General features: G+C 41.4%; 1 protein-coding gene and 1 pseudogene across 1 annotated transcript in view; both read left to right on the top strand.

Moving 5' to 3' along the window:
* The first annotated feature begins 1,205 nt into the window (after positions 1-1,205).
* LOC144679410 (small ribosomal subunit protein uS15 pseudogene) lies at positions 1,206-1,663 on the top strand (annotated as a pseudogene).
* Positions 1,664-2,557: 894 nt separating this feature from the next.
* Positions 2,558-20,114, top strand: part of LOC144679409 (neuropilin and tolloid-like protein 1) — a 78,688-nt gene continuing 61,131 nt past the window's right edge. The window contains exons 1-4 of the mRNA XM_078539767.1: positions 2,558-2,588; positions 3,230-3,271; positions 3,385-3,512; positions 19,766-19,994. Of these exons, the coding sequence (XP_078395893.1) occupies positions 2,558-2,588; positions 3,230-3,271; positions 3,385-3,512; positions 19,766-19,994 (430 nt within the window). The remainder of the gene's footprint in view (positions 2,589-3,229; positions 3,272-3,384; positions 3,513-19,765; positions 19,995-20,114) is intronic.

The raw sequence follows: 20,114 nt of genomic DNA, 5'->3' as shown, positions 1-20,114 counted from the left end.
TTTCGACCACCCCCACCCGCCCTCACTGAGCCCCACCCAATGAGGGCAAAATTCTGCCCAAGAATGCCAAATTTCAGATGATCACAACAACCTTTTTACAGGGGAAAAGGGTGCGGATTGGTTGGCAAGTCAACACTTTAACATGGAATTAATTAGACAAGAACCTGATATCCTGAGGACATGATAATTTGTTCTATAAATGCAAGATTTTCCTTTCTTGCTGACTGTGAATTGAATTGAGATCACCTCACCCCAATTTGTATAAGATCCTTAACAGCCACCAAAGCACGGAGGCGTTCTTTGCATCTCTCAAAATTCAAAACGAAATGTTGCTCTAGTGACAGCATTTTGACAATCTCTGTCACACATTCCGTGAAATATCTATTTATAAACTTTTACAAGTGTATCTATTAGCATGTTACAATTTTTGGGTGTGTGGGAGGACATTTCAGTGAAATAATATTTCACATTTCACAATGTTGTGAAAATAAAGTCATTTTTTGACTCACTTATAAGTTTGGGTTGCAAGAAAAATCTTTTAATTTGCTCCTGTTGGAATGATACCACCTGAGCTACCCTTTATATGCACACATACACCTATGTACATACTAGGAACACACATTTTTGCCTACAAGGTCTTTATAGAGCTGTATATTGTATTTGTTTCAGGGATATGGATTGCTAGCCAGATCAACATGTTTTACCCATCCCTAGTTGCCTTTCAGATGGTGGCAGTGAGCCCTCTGCTTGAATTGGTGCAGTCCATACTCCATCAGTGCTGTTATATACGGAGTTCCAGGATTCTGATCCAGCAACACTGAAAGAACAGCAATATATGACCAAGTCAGGATACTGTGTGCCATGGAGAGGAATTTGGAGGAGTTCCCATGAAAATGTTGCCCTCACCTAGGTGATAGAAGTTGTAGATTGCGAGTGGTGTTGAAGAAGCAAGCCATGGCAAACTATTGCAGAGCATCTTGGAGATGGTACACACGGCAGCCACAGTATGCTGGTGGTGAAGGGAATGAATGTTTAAGGTGGTGGATGAACTGGCAATCAAGAGGACTGGTGCTAACATTGTCCCCAAACAAGTTTAATATTCCTTTGAAAATTCCTGTGCAATATTAATTTGTTAATCCAGGAACTCTTCTAAGTTATTTCAGTTGATCACTTAAATAACTACAACCTTAATTATTCTAAGCCATATGGGTTGCATGCACACTCTGGGCAAGGGCCTGTCCCAGTCAACACTATCATACAGATGAAACGTGGCGCAAACCCAGACCTGATGATGTAACAAACCAAATTTACAAGCTGGGAAAGAAATCCTTGACCCCTTAACAGGTTGGTATAACCCTAAGGGATACCCGAGGTGAGTTTTGTTGCTGGTAACAAGGTCCTGAGGATCATGAAGTTCAAGGAGCTGCCTCCAAATCTTCTAGAGGATTCATGCCATATGATGCAGACTGCTATGGTTGTCTGCAAACACTTTGAAAGAAACAGGAAAGAAAAAGATACCAAGATCCATTTGATTTTTATTGCAAACAGAACCCACAGACTGGTTTGTTCGTACAAATCCAAGAGGGTGTTTCCACCCAACTGCAAATAAGAAGCTTCTGGGGCTTCAGCCTTTGTAGCTCAAGAAATTTCTCCATTGGTTTGATAATATTGAAAATAAAGTGCTTAAATCTTGTTTAAATGTAACTATATATATATATAGTTACATATACACACACATATATATTTATATATATATGTATTAGATAACAAACAGGTTCAAGCAATTTTGCAGCTATTGTCTAATCTTGGCGTATTATAATATTCAGAAACTATTTGAGATTCATCCTAATCGAAGAGCAGAACACTAGGAGCTAGAAATCTGAAATAAGAACAGGAAATGCTGGAAATGCTCAGTAGATCAGGCAGCAGATATTTCTGGCATTTTCTGTTTTTATATGAGATTCACCCAGTCAATTTGCGATTTTGTCTTATCTTGCTACAGTGTTACACTAGGCTTCTATTACTTCTTTATTTTGGCTATTTTAAAATTCGAGAGCTTTCCATCATCTTTGTATATTTCTTCCATCTCCCCGCTTGTGGATGTTACAATAGCAAAGGCTCTTTGTTTGATTCAACTGTGTACTGGGCTTTTTAGTGTTTACTCTTTATATCTGTTACATCAAATCAATTACAAGTATATGGAAATATAAAGATCACTGATGCAATTGGAGTAATCATTTTGGTTTGCTCTGCTAGTGTTTAAGAAAGCTAAGTCAATTGGGACGTCAGACATTGTGTTTGTTAAGGGAATTGAACAGATGATTGTCACTGCAGGGACACTGATGCCTCCTTGCAAAGCTCCAGTCACACATGAGGGGATACACTAAGCCGGAGCAGTATCATAAATCTCAGTCTATCCCACAGCATAGTGTTGCACATCGACCCTTTAGAGGAGCTGTTAAACAAATAGTTATTTTGAGTAAACCTTGACAAAGATTGGGATATGTAGCTTTGTAAGCATGTCCATTGTATGCACTATAAATATTCAATTTGCTACATGATTGCTCAAAATAATAATAACTTGAATGGTAACTATGCTACTTATAGAGCAAATGTATTTAATTTTTGAACAAAGTAGCACATTCATATGCCATTAGTTATCCAAGTTCAGGTCACTAAACAGAGAAAATGGTTGCGATTAAACATAGTTAATTAATTTTGGTACCAAATGTTGCATATTTGTAGAAAACTGTGTTATGCAAGTGTCATGTCCATGGAGACAAGCTGCAGAAGTAATTTCAGCATGAAGAGGAGCTGATGCAGTGTTAAATCCTACTGTTACAGTACAACTCAGTATTAACAAACATCAGCTAATGCTTTGCTTAAATATTTATATGCTAACCTAAATTATTGTCTTTTTGATCACAGAGCTGATGAATATATTAGTTGTGGTTTCTTGCAGAATAAACAAGTCCACCTTATTTAGAAATTATCAGTGACAATGTTCCTTTAATCCTTTGGAGCACTTGCCTTGAGGATACTTTCCCCTTTAATTATTGCTTCAATATTATATCCTAAAATGTACACCATGAAAAAGACTATGTGTGTATATGGTTTCCTGTAATGTGTAACTTTTTATGCTTCAGCAGAATTAGCAGTTTTTATTTAATTAAAATCAATCTAAATTTTGCTTGGATTTTTACTATAAACTTTTTTTTTATCTTTAAAGATCCTGAATTTGCACACCTTGGTGCCCTGAAACCATTGCCAGGTTAGTACATATGTAAACACATTAGATAAACATTTACAGGAATAAGACTCATTTTGACCAGTCTGATAATGCCATGTGATTCCCCGTTTGATATTTTGTTTTGTCTGACTCAGTGTGTGAGTTTGAAATGGGAGGACCTGAGGGGATCATTGAATCAAAGCAAGTCGTGCAGGAAGGCAAAGCCAATCCCACGGAGGCAGTTGATTGTAAATGGTACATTCGAGCGCCACCAAAATCCAAGGTCAGTGTTGTCCCTAGCACTACAATCATTTTGACGCATTAGAAGAAATTGTTTGCAAATATTTATTTGTTGTTTTGATAGAACCTTTTTTGGCTGTGATATCCCTGTCCCATGATTCTACTTGTCAAACTTTCATCAATGGTATCAACCAGTCAGTGATTTTTGATTGTGGAACTTAGATGAAATAACAATACTAAGTTGGTTACCTTTGGTATATACTTTGAAAACTCCTGCCAAAACACTTTACTGTTAAATAAGCTGCGTCCTGATGTCAAATATTTATGTTGTTACACATATCCCCCTTTAATTTTTTTACACATTCTGCCTTGTACAATGATGGTTAATATTTTGACATTAACCACCGAAGAACAAGATTTTTGAACTCATAGTGGCTTCAGTGATTCAGACGATGTGTTACCCTTAAACACTGAAACCCAACTGTAGAAATCCTGGTCAAAGGGAAATTACAGCTATGAGAAGAAGAAGATGAAGCTCCTGTTGTGCACTCTGCAACTATGAAATAGACTCACCACATTTTTCTAATCTGGTAAAAGGCATTCTTCACATATTTTGAAATTTGTGTATTTCATGCGTAGTGCAGGCCTACAGTTTCTAACTTAGGGAAGAATTTTCTGGTCGGCGAGTGGGCCCCGCCCCTGCTCGCCAACACGTAAAATGATGCGCGGTGACGTCGGGCGTGTGTCCTCACGTCACTGCACTTCATTTAGATTTCCAGTTCGGCGGGTGCGCAGCCAAGTCAGCTTAAGGCCTGTTAAAAACTAATTAAAACAGTTAAATGAGCTGCCCGTCCAACCTTAAGGTTGGCGGGCAGGCGAAGAGCCCAGGCGGCCTTCGCATTTTTCATTTGCTTCTGGGTGGGAAGGTCACCCTCCACCTTCCCCAATGCTATTTCAATAACCCATTTAAACAAATTAAATGAAAGACTGCAGCTCAATATTTATTTTCTACTGTAACAGTAGCTTCTGTTTGCTTTCACCTTTACCTATTGCATTTCAGTTTGCGGTGCTGTTGCCCTGGTACATATCATGTTGATTCAGTGCTCTTCTCACCTCTTTCCTCTAACTCTATGATCTCAGCTTCCACACACAAACTCTCCCTAGCCTCCCTAATACAGTGTTTACTAACCCTCTGCCCACCAGTGCTCAACTTGGCTTCCCCAGAACCACTCAACTCCAGATCCAAATTTGCAGATGACACCTAAATGGAGGGATATTCAATACTAAGGAGGACTATAACAAATTACAAGAGTACGTTAATAAACTTGTAATCTGGGCAACTGGAGTTCAATGCAAATAAAATGTCAGATAGTACATTTTGGTTGCAAGAATAAGAAGGTCACATATTACTTGGAAGGTGCAAGTCTAGTTGTGGTAGGGAACATAAGAACACAACATAAGAAATAGGAACAGGAGTAGGCCATTTGGTCCCTCAAGCCTGCCCCGCCATTCAATAAGATCATGGCTGATCTGCCCCAGGCCTCAACTCCTCTTTCGTGCCAGCTCCTCATAACCCTCAACTCTCCGATATTTCAAAAATCTATCTACCTCCTCTTTAAATACTTTCAGTGATCTAACCTCCACAACTCTCTGGGGTAGAGAATTCCAGACATTCATTACCCTCTGAGAGAAGAAATTTTTCACATCTCATTTTTAAATGAGTGTCCCCTTATTCTATAATTATGTCCACTAGTTCGAGATTCCTTACACGAGTGGAAACATTTTCTCAATATTTACCCTGCCAAGCCCCGTCAGAATCTTGTACATTTCAATAAGGTCACCCCTCATTCTTTTAAACTTAAATGAATAAAGGCCTAACCAGTTTAGCCGTTCTTGATAAGTCAATCCTTTCATCCCAGGAATCAGCCTAGTGAATCTCTTCTGAGCTGCCGCCAATGCCAGTATATCCTTTCTTAAATACAGGGACCAAAACTGTACACAGTACTCCAGTTGTGGCCTCACCAACACCCTGTACAGTTGTAATAAGACTTCCCTATTTTTAAACTCCAACCCCCTAGCAATACAGGCCAAAGTTGCATTTTCCTTAATTACTTGCTGCACCTGCGTGCTAACCTTTTGTGTTTTGTGCACAAGAACACCCAGATCCCTCTGTGCTGCACATTTTTGGAGTCTCTCTCTATTCAAATAGTGGTTTCCTTTTGATTTTTCCTACCAAAGTGCATGACCTCACACTTTCTTACATTAAACTCCATCTGCCAAGTATTTGCCCACTCACCCAACCTGCCTATATGCTCTTGCAGGTTCTCTATGTCCTCATCACAACATGCCCTCCCACCTACTTTTGTATCGTCAGCAAATTTGGATTACACTCTGCCCCCTCCTCCAAGTCATTATAGATAGTAAATAATTGAAGCCCTAGGACTGATCCTTGTGGGACTCCATTAGTTACGTCTTTCCAACCTGAAAAAGACCCATTAATCCCAACTCTCTGGGCTGAATTTTTTGCCTGTCAGGTGGGTGGGCCCAATCCAATTTCCAGCGGACGGGGAGCCGATCCCCGACGGAGAAGCGGGCCCCGCCGCCATTTTAAGTGGGTGGGCCAATTAAGCCTATGCAATTCCTGTGTGGGGGGGTGGGGGGTGGGGGTGGATTCCCCAAATGCATGCACGCGAAAGAGCGCACATCTCCCTGAGGCTAAGTGCTGCCTCAGGGAGGTCACTGAAAGTTTTTCAAACTCTAAAAATAGAAAAATAAAAAAAATCATTAGCATGTCCCCTTCATGTGACAATGTCACATGAGATGGGACATGTTAATAAATTTCACAAAAGCTTTAATAAGTGTTAACTTTAATGGGGCGGGATGACGTTGGGGGTTACCCCCAATGTCATCTCGCGTCATTTTCGCATTGGCAAGCAGGCCCCGCCCCCTGTTCGCCGAAGGAAAAATTCAGCCCTCTGTTTTCTATATGTTAACCAATCCTCAATCCATCTAATACGTTACCCCCAATTCCGTGAGCTCCTATCTTGTGCAATAACCTTTTATGTGGCACCTTATTGAATGCCTTCTGGAAATCCAAATATACTAAGTCTACTGGTTCCCCTTTATCAACTCTGCTTGTTATATCCTCAAAGAACTCTAGTAAATTTTTCAAATATGATTTCCCTTTCACAGAAACATGTTAACTCTGTTTGATTGCATTAAGCTTTTTCTAAATGCCCTGCTTTTTCTTCCTTAATAATGACTCTTGCATTTTCTCTGGATTCCACTACCTCCTGGGACATTCTGTCCATGTACCTAAAGATCTGAAGGTGGAGAATCGGCCTGTGCAGTCACAGGAAGACCCCCAGGGCAGAACATTGTGGCCCTGAGTAGGGGACAGCCAATCATAACGGCATTCTGGTCAATAAGACCTACTGCTGCCTTAAGCAAACTGTTACAGTGGTCTAAAGAAGCAAATATTGGAACTCACGTAGCAGATTAGCCTGCAAAGCACAATAAGTTTTTGTTAACAAATTTGTCAATTTATTTGATTGAGGTCCATTGTTAAAATCACCTCAAATCTTAGAACAGCTTGATTTATTGTGTTCATATCTGTAATTTTTTACACTTTTTTTGTCCTCAACTCATCCTGAGGGAGGTGACATTTGTGAGCATTTGGTTCCACAGGCTCTGACAGCCCTCCAAGCCTAAGTACCCAATCTTCATACGTGACCCTAAAAAGTTAATCCTGAGAAAATAATGGGCAGAATTTTTCCGTCGGCGAGCTGGGGGCGGGGCCCGCTCGCTGACGCGAAAATGACGTGGGTTGACATCAGGGGGAACCCGCCCCATTTAAATATTCAAGAAGGCAGGGGGGACAGCACAATCAGCTGTCTGCCCGCCGACCTGTCAGTGGCCAACTGAGGCCATTGACCGGGTAGTTAAACCAATTAAAGGCCCTGACCATCCATCCTTAAGGCTGGTGGGCAGGCCAGGAGCCCCAGTGGGCTTCTGAAAAAACATGAAACCTCATCCACCAGCGGGATGAGGTTTCATGTCTGATTTTAAAAAGTTATAAGATATATAAGATATCAATTTGATAACTTAAACATCATTAATTACATAAATGTGTCAATGAGGTGAAGTCTAACAGCATAACAATGCAATAGTTGATTTGATTTAATAGAAAAACCTCTTTCAAAGTCAAGCAAGGAATGAGCAGCAAAGCACATAGCATAATAAGAGAACAATCATTACAAAGAACAGATCTAATTGATGGTTTAGATGGCTCAGGCCTGTTTCAATGCAAGATATATGTTCCTTTGTATGTTATGTCTATGTTCGTGTTAGTGATTTTTTCTATCTTGGGTACCTTTTTAACACTGTCAGTGACTGCCACACCACTATGTAGGAAGGATTAGCATATGTATAACAGAAACTTATGTTGTGCCTTCAACAAAGTAAATGCCCAAGGTGATCACAAGCTTGTCAGGGCAGTAGGTTTTAAAGGAGCAACTGAAAGGTGGACAGGGAGTGGTAGAGAGGCAGAGAGGTTAGGGGGAGGCAATTTCTGAGCTTAGAGTCAAAGCAGCTGAAGGTATAGCCCACAATGGTGGAGTGAAGAAAATCAGGGATGCTCAAGTGCCCAGAATTGGTGGAGGGGGGATATCAAGGAGGGTTCTGAGGCTGAAGAAGATTACAGAGATAAGAAGGGAAGAGGCCACAGAAGGATTTGAAAAAAACGATGAGAATTTTAATAAAAGCAAAATACTGCGGCTACTGAAGATCGGAAATAAAAACAGATAGTACTAGATAAACTCAGCCGGTCTGGCAGCATCTGCACGGAGAGAAATAGGGTTAACATTTTGAATCCAATATGACTCTTCCTCAGAACTGAAGAGAGATATTTAGGATCAGGGCATTGTCAGATCAGGAACCAATGTCGGCTATTTTTGCACTGGAGGTGCTGGAAGTATGAAGCAAGATTCTGCTGTCTTGCGTAAACGTTTTTGAAGCCTTCAATAAAGATCAGGCACATTAGCATAAGCTCCTTGAACCTCCAATATTGCCCAGCACTTTTGCAGTGGATTTACAATGCTGCAACCAGCCCTTGACTCCCTCCTCCTCCTTCTGCCATGCCGGGCATGTAATCTTTCCATCAGTGTTTGAGAGACGAAAATATCCATTTTAATTCCATTTCTGAGGAAGAATGCCCATTAGAACAAACAGTTTCAAAGTCAAACCAAAAATAAAACACTAGAAATACACAGCAGCTCAATTAAAATCTGATAGAAGTTAAGAGAGGTTTGTTTTGTTATGAATTAGGATTCCACATAAAACATTACTCATTATTTTCAGTTACTGATTTATCTGCTGTGTGTAAGACACATTTTATAGTTTTCCAGTGATCCTTAATTGGTGCCAAATAGTTCTCTTGATCAAACGGATTTGAAATTTGCTAACCATGTTCAAATTCAACTTGTTTGCATCTCCTGGGCAAGAAGGCCCACACTAAAGATTTATTTGATGCTGGACACAGCATGAGTCCCTTTACAATATACCATTATTAAATGAAAAAGATCCGTAATACAGTCAAATACAGTGAATAAGCATCTGAAAGATTAACACCGTGCAGTTTAGAAACAAAAAAAAGTGCAATGTAATAAATGAACACCTAAAAAAATAAGAAGACTGCAGTGCATGGGAATTTACTATGCCCAGCTTGTTGTTTGAAGATTAATCATGTGCAGCACAATATTAAAGATTAACCATTCACATAATATGTGAACGTTGACTATCAATATATGAAGGTTGACTTAGTTCAATATATGTACCAGCCCATGGGAGAATATTAACTCCCGCTGCCTATTTCTTGTCCCACTGCTATTTTTCAACAATTGATTTAATAGGAGATTAAACCACATGCCTGAAACCACATGATTGCATTTTAAATCAACCTATTAAACAGATAGTACCCCAAAACCAATGTCTGTAGCCTGAGCAGAAAGATCATTGCGCATTCCACTTGGTGGAAACTATTGGCCTGTGAAGAAATAATTTTATTGGGCTTGAAGGGGAAGGGGCCCCACAGAAATAATCCAGGCCATTGAAAAACTGTGTTACTCCAATACCTGCCTAGCAATTTAGCTGGTTTCCAGGTAGGTGACCTCTTGGTTGCCTAATGTTGCAGCCCAATTCTAACAAGTTGCACTCAGGTACTTGTTTGGGTCAACAACCTCCTGTTCAATGTAAATGAGGCCCGGCTCATGGAATGATCTGGGCCTCTCACTGCAGATCTTGGGTGATTGCACGGTTGATAAGATGAACCCTCAAGAGTGTAAAAAGTAATCAAGGACAGCTCAATGTATGAATGTCGACAATATGCATCACAATATGTGAATATTGCCAGTATACATCACTATATGTGAATGTTGACAATATACATTACAGTCTGTGAATATTGATAATGTACAGCTCAATATATGAATATTTGAAAAATCTCATTGAAACATACAGAATTCTTACAGGGCACAACAGAGTAGATTCTTTGAGGAAGAAGGGCTAGAAATGCTTATATCACACAGTTCCAATAAAGATTTAAATGCATCTCCCTGTAGTACTTAGAGTTTTGGGAAATGTAGGACTGCCGCTTGAAGAATAATCCTGTGTTGTAAGATCACATGATCTGTGTAAACCAATGTGTTAACAGCATGGGGAAACTCAAGGGGAGTTCTTCTATAGTTATGGAGTTTGATACACATGTGTAGTTGCTGCTGCTATCTTGTAAATAAAGTTAAATGTTTCCACGAAGAAAAGTTCCCTGGAAAATCAACTCTATAGGAAACTGGTTTCAAGGATAAATCAGATTCGGTGCAGCACCGCACCCAGCGATTGTGAGTATCTAAGTTTGTTAAAAATAAAAGACTAAAAGAATAAAATAACTCATTCAAAATGCCACAATTTGGCACAACTGATCCCTTTCAGCCAGCCACAGATGATCGGCCTCAATATATAGAACGCCTTATGTTCTGCTTTCAAGCAAACAAAATCACGGGGGTGGAAAAGAGGAGAGCAATTCTCCTGAGTATTTGCGGGAGCAAGACCTACAGTTTAATTTGAAGCTTGACCGTCCCCAGTGCCCCAGGTTCAAAGAAATTTAATTAATTAATAGACCTTGTTAAGGGATATTTTCAACCCGAGCCCTCAGTCACAGTGCAGAGGTTCAGGTTCAATTCACTGAATAGAGCCCCGAGGGAGACAATTGTTACCTACGTGGCAAAATTAAAACAACTAATGGTATATTGTGATTTTGGTGAAGCCCTGAATGACATGCTTAGAGATCGTTTAGTATGTGGTGTGCAGGAAGACACTATACAGCGAAGACTGCTGGCTGAAGTGAATCTTGATTTTAAGAAAGCTTTAGAAATAACGGTGGTAAAGGAAAGTGCTGTAAGGGATTCACAAGCAATTCAAGAGGTGCAAAATGAAGCCATTCTCCCCTAGTTGGGAGGGAACAGTCAGCCGAAAGTGGCATGAAATGCTTGAGAGTCTGCCGCAAAGCGGGAAACAGCCCCCGCCAACTGAATATGAGAGGAAACAGCTTAGCAACTAAATCGAAAAATAACTTTCATTGATGTGGAAACAATCAGTGTTCTAGCAATTGGCAATTTAAAAAAGTATAATCTTAATTTTATCACAGATGTGGACACATAAAAAGACAGTGTAAAGTGAGATTTAAACAGGCCTCCTACCAACAAACAAAGTCCAATGAAGTCTATAGTGTAAGAGGGCCAGATGCAACCAATTCTGACATCTATTCATTATTCAACATGAAAGCTGGGAAGACAGAGCCAATATTTGTTACAGTGCAAATGAATGGTGAACCATTAATAATAGAAGTAGACACAGGTGCTTCTACCACTGTGTGTAGGAGAACACACTTTCAGATATTTAAATGAATGTGATCAACTATTAAATTTGGAACAAACATCTGTCAGTTGAAAACATGCCCAGGCAAAGAAATCTAAGTAAAAGATATCACCAGACCAACTGTTCATTATAGACACCAAACAGCACAGCTACCAGTGATGGTATTAGAAGGTAGAGGACCAAGCCTTCTAGGTTGAAATTGGTTGAGGGAAATTAATCTTGATTGGTCAATGAGATTTCAAAAGGAAGCTGGAAGAGTTCCTGTCTTGAGTAAAGGAACAAGGCAAGGTACTTCAGAAAGAGCCTGGAGAGCCCAATGCCTGCAACAAGGCGAAAAAAGAATATGTAAACATTCAGCAACCTGAAGAAATAAAGACTGTCTTAAACAACAACATGGTAGAATAGCAGAAGAAACCCAGAGAGTCTGCTGAATGACAGAGTTCAAGACGAAGCGAGCAAACTTTGCAAAGAAAAGGAAAACCTGCTGATAGACTTTCACACACGACAAGGATCCCCCCAATTAAAGTTTGTGCCTCTAAAAAGTTATGAAGAGAAACAGGAATAATTTAACACCTCTCTCAACAAACTGAAGAACCAGTTAGCAGAGAAGACGCAGCGATATTCAAGTTTCCAGGAGGAAGCCAGCAGATACAAGAAGGAGACAGAAGAGCTGGAGAATCAGCTAAATGAAGCTCAAGAGGCTTTGAAGGCAAAAGTCGAAGAACTCTCCAAGATGTGAGTAGACAATGGAAGTTATGGGTAGCTCAACTACTGAACTAAGACAAATTGAGACTGCATCTGAGAGAAGTCTGGTCGACAGTGAAGTCAAAAAGAAGGCTGAGACTAAATTCTGTGGTAGAAAGAAGAGGGCATGTAGAAAGAGGATGCAGAATTACTGATGAGGTGCCACCTTCGTACAAGACTAAGCCTAATACTTCCCAAATTGGAGGGGAAGGTGGAAAAAAGACAAGGGAATCAAAAAGTGACTCATGATTTGCAAAGCCTTGAGCGACAATTTACTGTTGGAGAAGCAGTATATGTAAAGAATTTCAGTGGAGGACCGAAGTGGTTACCTGGTAAAGTGAGTTCTGTGACTGGACCATTGTTGTACCACATGGAAATGAAGGGCCGGATAACCCACAAGCATGTGGATCGTTTAAGACAAAGAGAGATATCCCAACAAAATGATGCTCCACCTGTAACTATTACTGAACCAGTGGTTCGTGTTGAAGTTGCTCAACCAAGGACAGACATGCCTGATGTCTCTGTCAGAGTCGAAGACACTGAACTGCATGTGCCTGATGAGGTACCTGATTTAATGCAGCTCCAGAGAATGTGGTTTCTACAAAAGAATCTGAAGTTGTGGAGCTGCAACGTTCCACACGGGTCAGGGAATGAATGGAAAGACCGAACTTGTAATTTCACGACCTGTGTAAATATTGTAATGTCTTGAGATAAATATCCTTGTAAATATAAAATGTACAGAAAAGGTAAAGGAGGAGGAATGTAGTAATTATAGTTTTGGGAAATGTAGGACTGTAGCTTTAAGAAAAATCCTGTGTTGCAAGATCACATGATCTGTGCAAACCAATGTGTTAACAGTGCGGGGAATCTCTACAGGTGAGTTCTTTAGTTATGGAGTTTGATACAAATGTGTAGTTGCTGCTGCTGTCTTGTAAATAAAGTTAAATGTTTCCACTAGGAGAGGTTGTCTGGAAAGTCAACTCTATAACACTCCCTGACATCGCACAAAGGGTGCGGAGACTAGTTCAATTGAGGTTGATATCACAGGAATGTGAATCTCACAGTGGGACACTATCACTGAGTGGGAGGAAAACTAAATCTCGAAATAAGAGGATTCCAAAGTACAAAGTCACAACACCTTCAGTTGACAGGAACATTCACATAACCATCAAATGTATTAACAAAATTGCAATTTATTTACATGCCTAACACATCCGTGACCCTAAAATGACATCAATTTTTCTTAACTTACCTAACTCTAGTTCTACGCCTGGGTGCAGGCCTGACATCAGCAGCTGAGGCAGCCTGCTGACTGCTATGCCCTGATGTCTGTGATGACCTTGGTGGATGCCCTCTAGTGGCTGGTAGCCTGGAGGGCCCCAGCCTGATAAGGGTCACCTGCTCAGGGGCAGATGCGACCTCGGTGGCCTGAGAAGCTGCAGCGGATGGGGTCACAGGCAGAGGGGGCTGTGAGCGGCTGTGCACCCTTGGAGTTTCCTGAAAGGAGGCCCCCTGGATGTCCTGCTGTTGTTCATCCTCCCTATGGGTGTCCGAGGGGCCCGCCTTGACTCCTGCAGGAAATAATGCACCTAGAGGGGGGTCAAGGTGCCTCGTCCCCATGCTGCCTAATCCTGATGGTGCCCACCAGGGTGTATGGACACGGAGTGCAGGGGCAAGTACAAATCTGCAAGAACTGCTGGTCCAAGGTCTCCATGGTGGTTGCCAGTCTTCACTCCATAGTGACCTCAAGACATTCACATATCGAAGCCATGACATCAGACAGAACGTGGATGACCTCCTCCATCAGTTGCTCTAGTCTGCTAAGTGACTGCCTGATGTTCCACCTCCTGTCGTTGCATCTCCAGCATAGATTTGATAGCTTCTTCCAAAGGCTCGTAATCTAACTCAGACCGAGCGGGTGGCTGGTCTTCAGCAGTCCTCCGAGTGCTGGAGACCTGGGCTGTCCCTGCCTCTGACTGCTGCGGGGACATGTCAGTGAAGTGATGGAGCTGTGATCCGTACTGGGTTGCTGGGAGAAGTGATCTCCCCCTCCACACAGGAGCAATCCCTGTCCTCCCCACCCAGCTCGACTGCAGCCTCCTCAAGCTCAGTGAGGGCAATGATGTCGGCCATCCCTTCCCCAAATCTTGACTTTATACAATTCAAAGCATGAATGTTGGCTATATGCAGTCCAGTAAATGAATTTTGATTATAAGCAGTTCAATGTATTAATGTTGATAATATAGAGTTCAAAATGTGAATGTTGGTTATACACAGTTCAATGCATGAATGTTGAGTATATAATTTTAATCTGAGTATGTTGACAATACACAGTTCAATGTGCTAATCTTGACATCATACAATTCACTGCATGAATGATGGCTATATACAGTTCAATTTTGATTATGTAAAGGGTTGTTACACAGAGGGTTGCTAAGGACAATGCTGTTGATGTGGTGTACATGGACTTCCAAAAGGTGTTTGATACAGTGCCGCACAACAGACTTGTGAGCAAAGCTATAGCTCATGGAATAAAAGAGAGAGCAGCAACACGGATAGGGAATTGGCTGAGCAGCAGGAAACAGAGTCTAATGTATAATGGATGTTTTTCAGGCTGGAGAAAAGTTTGCCGTGGTGTTCAATGTTGGGACTTTTGCTTTCGTTGCTAAATATTAATGACTTTCGATCTTTGTGTACAGGGCACAATTTCAACGTTTGCGGATGACACAAAACTCAAAAGCATTGTGAACTGTGAGGAGGATAGTTTAGAATTTCAAAAGGACATAGACAAATTAGTGGAATGGGCGGACAGGTGGCAGATGAAGTTCAATTCAGAGAAATCTGAAGTGACTTTGGTAGAAGGAACATGGAGAGACAGTATTAAATAGGGGGTACAACTCTGAGGGGGCTGCAGGAGCAGAGGGACTTGGGTGTATATGTGCATAAATCATTGAAGGTAGCAGGACAGGTTAAGAGTATCCTGAGCTCTATTAGTAGGGGCATAGAGTACAAGAGCAAGGAGGTTATATTGAAATTGTATTAGCCGCTAGTTCAGCCTCAGCTGGAGTATTGCATCCAGTTCTGGGTGCTGCACTTTAGGAAGGATGTAAAGGCAGTGGAGAAAGTGCAGGAAAGGTTCACGAAAATGGTTCCAGGGATGAGGAACTTCAGTTATGAAGATAGATTGGAGAAATTGAACTGTTTTTCATAGAGAAAAGAAGGCACAGAGGAGATTTGATAGAGGTATTCAAAATCATGAGGGGTCTGGACGGAGTAGGTGGGGAGAAACTGTTCGCACTCATGAAAGGGTCAAGCATGAGAGGGCATGAATTTAAAGTAATAAGTAAAAGAAGCAATAGTGATATGAGGAACAGGTTTTTCATGTAGTGAGTGGTTAGGATCTGGAATGCACTGCCTGAGAGTGTGATGGAGGCAGATTCAATTGAAGTATTCAAAAGGGAATTAGACTGTTATCTGAAAAGTAAGTATAGATTAGAGGGAGAAGGCGGGAGAATGGAGCTTGGTGAGTTGCTCATTTGGAGAGCCGGTGCAGACATGATGGGCCAAATGGCCTCCTGCTGTGCCATAAAATTCTGTGATTTGATTCTGTGATATACAGCTCAAACTGTGTGAATGATGGTTATATAGAGTTCAATGTGTGAATGTTGACAATGTACAATTCAATGTTGAAATCAGTATGAGTGGTTGGTGGAGCAGTGGGAATCAGATGTCATGTGGAAATGCATTCATTGATCTTGGCCACCTGTCTGAAATCATTCAACTGTTGCCTGGTCCTCAGGTACAGACTCCGGGAGTTAACCTCCCAGACCATGTGCTCCTACTCCCTTCTGTGAGTGGTGTTTGAGGGCCTCCTGCCAACACCACCACCAGAAGAGTGCGTTGGCTGCATTACTTGCTCTCAGCACGGTGCTGTTTGGCTCCTCACTGAGGTCATTGACTCTTTGGCTGACACAATGTAACTCACTGGATGACTCACTGGATGACACCGTAATGTCAAAAGATACTCTGAATACAACATGTAACTGATGTTATGAATGCAGTCAGGACGTCATCTGCACCATGAATATTGAATGAGTAGTACATTTGCAGCTTCAATCATACACATTTAAATAGTAGCACTTGATCAACTTGGAATGCACCCTCATTTTCTGGTTGATTTCAATTGATAATATAATTATTTACAGCTTATTTAATTAATGTGATTGTTAAGTAAAAGGGCGCATTTTAATTTTATGGATCTGGCCCATTGGACGTTGTATTCAATGCCCTCTCCCCATTCAAGTGATGCAAAATACAGGTACCGTGTCAAATACGGCTACCTGCAAACTGGAGTTGTCCAAAAACCGGACATTTGTATAAGCTACCATGCAACAATTTGAATTGTTATTAAATGAGTAAAATAATTTACCGGAATAATTCGGCTAGGTAGTGCATTGGCGTGGTGGCACACCAGAGTAGTTATTGGCTTCGCGCCAGTCTTTCACCACACTCCAAGCGGTCCAAGCAACACTTGACCCCACCTAAACCGGCTTGGCTCAATTTCATGTGTCTCCTATTCATTGAATTAAGGTTCCAATTTCTTTCTTCGAAATCAGGCACAGACTTGGGCCGAGATTGCTGGTTTTGAGACATTGTACCTGCACTCATATTCTTGTCGTTATCATTGTGCTTCCCAAAGAATCTAAGTAACTGAAAGCAGACAGTAAGGGCTGTTGTTACAAATATTTTTGTTAACACATGCAATAACATCCCCACAAGTTTGTAAGCGGGAGGGTTGATAAGTGTGAATGCAATTGGAAAGAACTGTCAGTGAAACAGTGTGGTTGCTAGTGCTATAAAGGCTGTTGTTGATTTGCCAGACTCTGCTGGGACGTTAGTCAGATGTGCGCAGTGTTGAATACAGCGGGACATGGCCTGTACTTGAGCTATCTGCCCACCTGGTTTACTGGAAAATGGTACACAGCTTGTGGACAATCTAAACAAAAGAATGAAATTGCTCACAGGACTTAGTTTCCATTAGACACAGACACTATTTTGGACTATGCTGATCCATGTTTTTAATGCTGAACACCCATTCTAACTATTGTGACAGTGTAGTGAGCACTGTGTGCAATCTCCTGCTTTTTTTCCATATCCTGAGATATAATACTCAATTTATGGGCCTCAGAGGATAAAAGACTGAGTGACCAGAATTTTCCAGCCCCCTCATGGCGGGTTTCCCCGTGGCGGGGCCAGCGAGCCATTGAAATCTCTGTTCACATCAGCGGGACCAGAAGATCACGCCAGCATGAGGGGCTGGAAAAGTCTGGCCAGTGATTCAAAACAGTGAATTGCACTCAACCAGCTGAGCTACCCAACACTTGAACGTAAGTACAGATTTTAAAATGGAAGTGGGATCCAATTAACAGTGGTTGCAATCATAAAGTATATGATGAAATTTTATCAGAGAAAGACATTAGGGCAGGATTTTTAGGTTGGTGGTCAGGCATGATCGGTGGGATGGGATCGGCCGGGGAACGGACTATCAACCACAATTGGCCCCCGACTGCGATTTCACGCTGGCTGGCCAATTAACGCTGCTGAGAAGCTCAGTGCTGCTGGGTGGGGGCAGGAAGGGGGCGAGCACTGACGTCAATGTGGGCGCGGGCCATTGCAGACAGAAAGCTCCCTGAAGGCAGAGAGCTGTCTCAGGGAGCTGAAGACCTGAAAAATCAAAAATAGAGTTTTGAAAAGCAGAAAAAATGTCCAAGCGTCCCAATCAGGCACCCGAAAATATACATGATGCAAATGCTGTCCACCGATTTTTATTTTTCATTTATTTCATCACGGAAGCCTCGTCCTGCCTTTGGATGAGGTTTCATGAAAAATGTAAAGGCCGCCTGGCCGATTCGCCCATCTGCCAACCATAAGCTTGGACAGACAATGTAAAATTAAAGACAATTGTGCTGTTAATGACCTTAATTGACCCCTTAATTGTTGATGGGCCCGCCTCCGACTTTTGTGCCTGCCCGCCAACCGAAATATCGTGCGGGCGCGGGATGATGTTGGGACGCTCGCCCAATGTCATCTCGCGCGACTTCATGCCGGATCAGTTCGGGCGCACGCCCGCCCAATCAGCGTAACATTCTGCCCTAAGGTTTTGATTTTAACTCTGCGTAAATGGATTGGATTTCAATGAGTTAAAATCTCGCCCTTTGATTCTGAGTCTTAAGTCATTAGTGGTTTCAGATAAGGCAACTGCAATTGGACTTTGCTACAGAACAATTTATTGAGTTAGTGTTATTAGCTGGTTAGTGTGATAAGTTGGGTAATTGCTCTGGGTGATCACACTAATCATATTCCACCGCATTTTGACAATTTCATTGATTTAATTAACCTATGAAGAGTGAGATAATCAACTTTATAACCACTGTAGAGGGGTGAATCCGCACCTCCCTCTCATGCTCTAATTCCAGAGCCCAACTTGAGCATGTCCAGGTGGGGTAAAATGGAGAATGCTCACAACGTAGTACAACTCAATGTTCTTTTAACTGCTTATTGATAACATACAAACGTCAGGAACCTGCTCCCTTCAATTTCAATCAATACTCACAAACATTGTTCCCTTTCACCCGCCTCCATTTCAAACAATACTCACCCTGATGACCACTCAAAGAAGTACGTTCCAATCAGTGTGGGTGATCAATCTGTGGTTACCCTTGCAAGTTGTTTCCTTGTCCCAAAACATAAGCTTCTTATAGTTCAAGGAAATTGCACCCGTGACAATGGTTGACAAAACACCTCACCGCCCCCCACCCCCCCTGCACCCCTGCACCCCTACTACTTTTGATTGTAGCATCTTAAATCTTGCATCAATTCCACATCCTGGGTGCGTGAATAGTCCATTAACATACAAATGGGGAATATTCTGGACCTATTAACACTTTGAAGTGGTTTTGGAATTTGCATTTCCAAGGGATGTGGGTGTCGACCCAGACATATCAGTTCAATGGTCAAGACAGTCACTTAAATCTGGACAAACACATACCACTGTTTGGCCGTATGCATCAGATATCTCTTGGATAGCATATTCATAAAGTCATTTAATTATGCCTGTTTATGATTAATTTTCATTTCAGCTCCCAGCTTGTTTGTCAGTTAAAAGTCTTGTTGGTTCTTGGCATACAAAACTTGACTCATTGCTGTTGATTGTCCATTTGTAACCTGCCTTTGCAGTATAGTCACATGGCCTTTAATGTCTGTTCCCTTTTAGTTAAATACATTCTCACTGAAGGACTGGCTGCTGAATTTATCTTATTTTAATACTGGACTAGGCATAGAACTAGTGCCTTTACAATGTGATTGAATAGGAATAATGTGCTCTGCAAATAGCATTTTGGTAAATGAGAATAGGGTGAATGACTGATGGAAGAAACCTTTAGTCCATTCTTTCAGTTATTCAATTTCTCCTCAGTTTGGTAAAGCAGTTTACATGTGCCTCCAGTATTTCTTCATTATTAGATCAAAGTTGGCTGATCACAGGCCAGCACATATCCCTTGGTTAACTTTGAAGAATTTTAGTTATGAGTCTTATGTGAGTCATTTCTTTTTCTCTTTCATTAGATTTACTTGAGATTTCTTGACTACGAGATGCAGAATTCAAATGAGTGTAAGCGCAATTTTGTGGCCATCTATGATGGAAGCAATTCAGTGGAGGATCTTAAAGCCAAATTCTGCAGCACCGTGGCCAACGATTTGATGCTTCGCACAGGAATAGGCGTCATTCGCATGTGGGCTGATGAGGGGAGTCGGAGCAGTCACTTCCAGATGCTTTTCACATCCTTTCAAGAACGTAAGCTTGAAATGCAATATTTGGATTGTTTTCATTTCTTGGAATTGGCACTATCAGGCCATGTTGTACATAGTTAACACGGATTGCCTACTCTGACATCCTAATCTCACACAGAGAGCT

This window comes from Cetorhinus maximus, chromosome 4 (genome assembly GCF_964194155.1).
Source record: "Cetorhinus maximus chromosome 4, sCetMax3.hap1.1, whole genome shotgun sequence".
Taxonomy (NCBI): Eukaryota; Metazoa; Chordata; class Chondrichthyes; order Lamniformes; family Cetorhinidae; genus Cetorhinus; species Cetorhinus maximus.
The sequence above is the reverse complement of the archived record's forward strand: the minus strand, read 5'-3'. Positions and strand labels throughout refer to the sequence as shown.